At 47.4% G+C, this 7694-nt stretch overlaps 1 protein-coding gene across 3 annotated transcripts in view; it reads left to right on the top strand.

Annotated features, from left to right (window-relative positions):
- The first annotated feature begins 368 nt into the window (after positions 1-368).
- SARM1 (sterile alpha and TIR motif containing 1) overlaps positions 369-7694 on the top strand; it is a 278800-nt gene continuing 271474 nt past the window's right edge. For all 3 annotated transcript variants that reach the window (XM_078680122.1, XM_078680120.1, XM_078680121.1), the window contains exon 1: positions 369-1538. In XM_078680122.1, coding sequence (XP_078536248.1) covers positions 1084-1538 — 455 coding nt within the window. In that variant the 5' untranslated portion in view covers positions 369-1083. The remainder of the gene's footprint in view (positions 1539-7694) is intronic.

The following is a 7694-nucleotide window of genomic DNA, read 5'->3' as shown; positions in this document are numbered from 1 at the left end:
ACGATGTGAGGGCGCTCTTTTATGAATATTCGCCCCCGTTATTATCATTGTATTTTTCCTGCTCTGAGAGCAGGGGGGGGTCACGCTTACATTGTTGATACATCTCCGTGCTCGCTTTTGGTATGGCCCGCAACACCTCTCTCTATAGAGACTTGGTAGATCTCGGTCCTCTCGCGTGACGTCACTGCTTCGCCATCACTGGCTGGCTGATGCTGTTGCTGTGGAGACAGCTCGGTCCGCTGGGAGGTGTCGTCACCCTGCGGCTGAGGATGTTAGGAGGATGCTTAGCGCGAGGCGCCAATGACAGGTGGAGCGAGACCGGGACCAGAGAAAGAAAGGAAGCAAACAGAGCGGGACAAACACATTGATTCCCCGGGAGCTCGCCACAGATGGACCGGGACTAGCATCTGCGACAAGAGGGGACTCCGGCAGAACAGCACCTACGAGGCTGAGGGAAGCGGACAAAGAGGATCCGGGCCAGTTAGAAGAGGAGAGGCACCAAAAACATTGGCTGTGAACTTATGCGAGGGAAGGGAGCGCCCATGCGTCCACATCACACCTTCAGTATTTCACCGTTTTACCCTCTCACAGTTGCCGGTTATTCTCCGCCGTCTTGCCTTTTATATAATCAATTGAGCCAATGACCCTTTAATCTCCCAATTTGGGCTTTGTGTTTAAAGTTGCCCCTAGATTTCCTAACCCTATTGCTCATTCTAAGTTTGCCTGTCTCATAGTTTCCCATAATTTATCCTTCCTCCCTTACCGCGCCAGATCTCCCCCTTTCGTGACCTTTACATGACCCGTCTACTGCATCAACTGCTGCTTTCTCTAACCACATACTTGCTTATTTTACTCCTGTGACCAGACCCAGTGCTCCTTGTCGTGCGCTGGCCACGCAGAACCACCCTGGCTGGCTTATAGGAAGTAGCAGGGGTGCCGTCAGGTGCCTCCTGTGCGCTGGGCCCACCCACTCTCTGCGGCTTCCTCAGCGCTTCCCCCTCGCAGCTGTACGAGAGCAGCTGCCGCCGAGGGCCGGGTTTCTTCCGGAGCTGCTGAGCCTGAGATGCCCCTGTAGCTGGGCACATGGTGCTCACCCTCCTCGTGTCGGCTTACAAACTCTGCAGGTATATCACGATGTCGGAAGAGGACCGGCTGACAGTGCCCGGGTACATGGCCCACATGTGCTGGTGGCAGGGGCCTGGCTCGGGGACGCTAGGCCGAGACGTGTCCCCTGGTTCCAACCCTGATGTTCAGGTGGCCTTGAACCGCATCCTGCCCGAGCTGCACATGGTTATCTCCAAGCTGAAGCAGGCCGTGGACTCCAAGAATATCCGCAAGGGAATCTCGGAGATCTTCCAGCTGGTGGAAGAGGCGTGGGCCATGCCGCGGCTGGGCAGGGAGGTGGCACAGGAGCTCTGCGATGCCATCCGCCTAGAGGGAGCCTTGGACCTACTCTTGAAGTTGCTTCAGTCGGACGAGGTGGAGATCAAGTACAAGGCATCCCAACTCGTGGAGCAGATTCTGGTGGCAGAAAACAGGTGAGGCGGCCCAGCGCTGCTCCGAGAGCATGTGTGCTCTGCGCCCCAGCGCCTGCAGGCTCACAGGAAGTGCTGACTGTCACAGTGCGTGTGCTTAAAATAGCACAGTAGGGTTGTGGTCACAGCAGACAAGACAGAGTTCCTTTTGCCATCAGCAAACAGTCTTTGAGTTGTGACTTGTCGAGGACTGACTGCTTCTTTAGGAGCATGTACTTTGTTCTCGGCTTCGAGCAATGCTGCCTATCTTTTCTGTAGACTTGAAAGTGGACTTTGGCTGTTCTCTTGTCACGCAGAACGGGCCCGCCTCTTCACCCTGGAACTGATAGCTACCTTTGACTCTTTGCTCTGGTTATAGATAGGGGCCCTTGTTGCTTGCCCTGGGGTTGATGTGTCTGTGCTTTGGTTCAATGTTCTGTGATGAGAGCCCCGCTCTTTGTTCTGGGGTTGATGCATCCAGTGTTTGACTCATTGTTATGGAGTTGGGTCAGGGTTTTTGCTTCTGATTCCTTGCCGTGGGTTTACTGTGCCAGTGCTTTGTTGATCATTACAAAGCCTGGTGGCGCAAGAGTGTCCATGATTGGTGTTGAGCATTCGTTTAGCCACGTCTCAGTGATGAAGGTTATGTCTATGTCATGGGTGAGGATGGATTCTGCTAGCTCTGTTGCATGTTTAGTGGCTGATCTGCAGTTTATGAGCATGCAGATGGTGGTGTGTGCCTCTTTATTGGGGTTCTTCTTAAGGGGGTCCTGAGGATGTTGGTAAGGGAGGCTGGGGGTCTAGGGTGTTTAGGAGGGGAGTGGTCCCTTCTGAATCTGGTGATCACCTGGATTTTGGATAGAGGGGTGGCAGTAGATGGGGTGTCGTATGAGGAGGCAAGATCTGCTGCTTCACTCCGAGACATAGCTATTCTAGTTCTGCTGGTACGGTCTAGGTCCCGATTTTGATTTGAGAGGGGGGGGTTGGGTTCTCTCTGCGACGGGGAGTAGTGGGGAGCCATTGGTGAGTGGGGTTGTTGACGGTGGGGGTGTTGTGGGGATTTTGGTGTGGGTTACAGAGCAAGGCGAGGTTAGTTAGGATTTCGTTGCAGCCCTGGATTACAATAGCTAGCTGGCCTTCAAGCAGGGTGAGGCGCTGACCCGTCTCTTCAGGGGTGAGGGTAGGGTGGTTCTGAACGGGGTCCTCCTGAGAGAGGGGTGTCCTAACGCTGCTGTCTTGATGCCTAGTTGATAGTTCGTTGTCGGTGTGGTCATTGAGCGGGGCCGAGGGCACAGCATGTGGAGGATAATGTTGTGGCTGCCGCGTTGGGTATAGGGAATTAGATGGGAGTCATGGACTGAGTGTTGTGGAACATCGTAGTAGTTTGAGGGGGGGAGTAGGCAGGGGGAGGGGGAGCTGTGTTTTTGGTGGCAGATGTGAGGGTGGTGTCACGTGCCGGAAGGCTAGTGTTGTTAATGGGGGCGCGTGAAAGGTTGGGGTGCTCTGCTGGGGGACGGACTGTCCGGGGAGAGGGGGTGGGTAGGGCGGAGAAGGAGCGCGTGATCAGAGGTAGACCGAAGTGAGGGCAGAGTACGTCAAAAGCCTCTAGGCTGTTGTTGTTAGCTTGGATTAGGACTGTGCCATTGAGGTAGATGGTCACAGAAGTATTCCCCTCCACCTCGAGTGGTTGGAGATAGAGATCGTTCGTTTGCAGCTAAAAGGTGTATTTGTCATTTTGGAAATGTGTAGTTGTGATCTGATGATGGAATTCCACCTTCAGTGTGAAAAATTAGATCCTTTTTAATCTGGCCTTTGGAGGAGCAGTGATATATGTCAGCAGATAGTGATTCTGGGTGCTGTCTAATCAGTTTGTGTTTGGTTTTCTTTGCGCTTTGGGTGAGAGGTTGGGGGGAAGCTGATCGAGTAGCAGTTCGGGCCATGCAGTTTTAGGTAGTTCCAAGTGGTCAGGGTGTGGTATTTTAGCATGACAGAAGGCATATTGTCTATTTTAGACAGTGGGCTGGTTCCCAATTAGTGAGCGGTGGGTGCCTGTGTTGTTGGTAGGATTGTTTTTGTGCAGGAAGGTGCCCCTTCCTGCACAAAAACAATCCTATGAGGTGTTTTCCTCTTTCTATATGTGCCACAGAATGCAACACACAAAGAAAGCGGAAAAAGTGAGGAGAAATAAAAATATTTCTCCTAGTTACACCTCACCTCCGGAGGTGTAAGGATTTGTCCCTTCCTCAGGTTTACATGATCTTGTAAATCTAGGGCAGAGTCAAAATCCAGGGGTGGTGCGTGGGAAAACGCATTGCAACGCCCATGGAATGCCTCAAGAGCACAGAGTAAGGCAACGCAGTGATTTGCGCTGCCTTGCTTTACTTCATATCTATGAGGCCATCCAAAGCCACACATAGTGGCTTTGCGTGGTCTCTTAGATATGATTTAAAAATCTGCAGTGCTGGATTGTCACAAAAAGTGATGCTACGGTGGCTCAGGGGGCTCGTAAATAAGCCCCTGTGTCTACATGTAGATTTTACTTCACCTCGCTGTTAAATCTCATCTAAACTAGCATTTACCAAAGATTGCACGGGCAGTCTTGCAACACAAAATAATTTTGCTCAATGCATCTGGGGCCTTACAATGGAAAGGAAATTGCGACTATCTTTTGTGCCATGTCGCATAACATGCACAACTCTTGTAAATTAAGGCCCAACTGTTCAGAAAGAGAGCTAAAACCTGCCTTTTTAGGTTTTGCCTGTGCTATGCTTGCGAAATCTATTGTATTTAGTATAAATCTGAACTTTACTTTTCATTGCTTGGTGTGCTTACCATTTATTTTTCGTCTTTCTTTTGGCTGTAGCATAATTCTTGTTGTTCCTCATGTATTTTTCTAATCAGTATCCCGTGGTCCAAGTACTGTTTTCATCTGCTTTTGTAGAACTCTTTTTTTTAGGTTTTGCCTGCACAGTGCTTGTTTTGTTTGTCCTCCTCCATTTACCTAATCTCTCCGTGGCTCCACACATTTCATGGGTGCTTGTTTTTTTACATTTTTGTCTTCGCACACCAGTTGTATTTCAATAGGATACATTCCCAGGCACGGATAGAGTAATTAATTTGCCAAGAATAACAGGATTTTGGGCCTCGCACCGAGATTCAAACCTGGTTTCCCAGCATTAAGATCAGCCACTCTAGCCCTTACTACTAAATCATCTCTCCTCTCCATGGACATTAAGTTCACTATATAAGATGTCTGGCACTCCTTTGGAATGCACAATAAAAAAGCATGTCAATTATACGTTCAAAAGCAGCACCAGCCATCTTGTTGTTTATTGTTGCCACATGCAGGTGCTCACACTTTTGGAGTACTTCACTTCTTAGATTCTGTTGTGTTGCACTATCGGCATGCCACAATGTACGAACATGGTCTGTTTTTCATTTTCATCACATTTACATTGCACGCTCTGCCGTTAAAATTATGGACAACTCCCTTGTCTGGCTTTTATTCTATTGACAATGAACTTTTTAAATTAACACTCAACTATTCATCCAAATGTGGCTTCCCCACTAAGATGTAGATTAAGGATGAGGGACAGATCCATTCTTCTCTACACACACTGCATGTACATACATATTAAATTGACTTTGGATATTCTATTTTCAGCTGAGCGTTTGTTTATTCTCGGCTGTTCCAACGCGAGGAGCTTCCAGCTTATTTTTAAGGAGCTTGGTTTGTTTATTCCAGTGATTATTATTAGGTGCTAGTTGGTTAAGCACTTACAGACTGGAGCCTTTACCTCGCTTTCTCCAGTCACTCTGCACCTCCATTACCCCGGCTCAGATAGGATCATATTCGGTGATCTGCAGATCTCAGTCTCACTCCCTGTCTCTTTGTATCACTGCCAGCCAATTGGCTGCGCCACTCTGCGGCACTTCTGAAGCACAGGGATGCGCCATATTTACAAGAATATGTTGCATCTCTGTGCTTCCCCCATGCTGGCACATAAACTGCAGCCATGCGCTGGCACCCTTGCACCATTTGCACGTGGGGAGATTGATTTTGTGTGGGAAGGGGCACCTTTCTGCACAAAAACAATCACTACAGGCATTTTCCTTTTTCAATGCATGCTGTAGAATGCAGCACGCATTGAAAGAGGAAAAAACGAGGAGAAATTAAAACATTTCTCCTCGTTGAGCCTCGCTACGCCACCTCTAGGGCGGCGTAGCATTCAGACGCATCTCCAGATTTACGATTTCTCGTAAATCTGGCGATGTGTCTTGTTCCATGGGTGTTGCGTGGGAACACCCACAGCAACACCCATGGAACGCCCCTTCAACGCAAAGTACTGCGTGTGAAGGGGCCGTATTTACAAGAGAGGAAAAGTCATGCAGGGTGGCTTTTCCTCTCCTTGTAAATATAGAGGAGCGCCCTGCGCCACCAGTATGCCACGAAAAGTGACATACTGGTGGCGCAGGGGGTTTGTAAATCTTCCCCTTAGTGCCTAGAGGAGGGCCCTCAGTATTACACTATCTCAGTGGAATGTAATTTAAACAAGCAATAATGTCATCACAACATCATAGTGCTGCAGATGACATTCAGGCAGGTTACCCCCAGCAGCTGTATCTCGGAGTTTCATTAACTTATATTGAACAATTGCTCACCAAAACTAAATCTTACAACAACAAAAAATATTATTAATCACATAGGAGAAACCTATTTCATTTACAAATGATTCTTTAATGCTTTTTCTTCATGGGCTGGCTACTGGATATTTCAATTTCTTGCCGTCAAAGATGTACAATGTCTCTACTCTGGGACCCGTTAGTCTCACTACAGTGTGCCCTATAAAAAACGAAATAAATAAAATGAATGCAGTCTTAACCTGGTTATTTCCATCACCCTGTTTAGTACTTAGCAGAGGAGAGAGAGATGTATTTTAGACTTTATCACCTGTGCCACCTCAGTTTCAAATATCGTTTCGAAGGTTGTCAAGTCTGGGAATACGAAGTCGTAATTTATAATATTCAGTAGGAAACGGTTCGAAGCTTCCATTCAGGCTCCACATTGATGGACTTTAATAAAGCAAAGTAATACAAAGTATATCATTATCGATTAAAGTCATAGCTTTTTAAAAGTGTATTTTAATTTAGGCTTCTTTTTAATCATAACATTACACGCACCCTTTCTAAAGATTACACACGCATAAGATAATATGAACAAATCTATCTGCAAACGAGGTGCAAAGGATGCTGCGAAGGAGTGGGAGGGTTCAACCCCCGCCCCCTGCCTCGAGTGTGCTGAGATGGACATGTCATGAAGCCTATCTGATCTAGTGTCAAGATGAACCTGTAATCGCCCTCAGCATGTCAACACCTTTGGGATTGGGCTGTTGAGGGATCCCACACACCATGTTCATGTAGAGCCTGGACAGTGGTCTTCGCTGCAGGCATAGGAAGTGAAGCTGTGATCTCCAGCAAAAGGAAGGGTTCCAGATTAAATGGGTACAACTGCATTGGAAAAGTGGGAGCCAAATCATCTAATCCTTAAAACGCACAATGTATTTAAAAGTAATAGATGAGTTTCACACACAACTGAGGTTAACCAATTAAACGAGTTCATTCAGCAGTCTTGCAATTCAGAAATAACCAGAAAACTCAGCTCTTCAGAGAGCATTACATAGCTTCACTGTAAGATCCGCCACTTCAATTGTGTCTAAAATCACGTTCCAATGCTCCCGCAAGTTTCGCGTGTTGCTATCTAGCTAAGATTGTTTTGCAAAACGTTCTCTACATACAAATCCCTACATGGACATACATAGACTACGTGCATGTAGAGATAGTAGAAATTGACAAAAGGAGCACCACTATCCTTATCTCGACCCGTTACACTCCAAACCTGTCACCCACTCGAGCGTTATATAAGGGATAAAGTACTCCCTGCTGTACATTATAATGATATTGCAATGCACAGAGGAATTCCATTACCATATAGGAACAATACTAAAGGCCTCATTCCTTTATAAGGTCGGCCTCGTTCCTCTATAAGGTTGTGGAACTATGAGGTGACTGCAAGTATCCTTATCACGTACATCAGGGAGTACTTTATCCCATATAATACATATAATACATGGCCACACCATCACCTTTCCCACAAACCCCTTAAAACCTTGGTGCATAGCT

Source organism: Lissotriton helveticus, chromosome 3_1 (genome assembly GCF_964261635.1).
Source record: "Lissotriton helveticus chromosome 3_1, aLisHel1.1, whole genome shotgun sequence".
Classification (NCBI taxonomy): Eukaryota; Metazoa; Chordata; class Amphibia; order Caudata; family Salamandridae; genus Lissotriton; species Lissotriton helveticus.
This window is presented reverse-complemented; position numbering and strand designations above follow the sequence as displayed.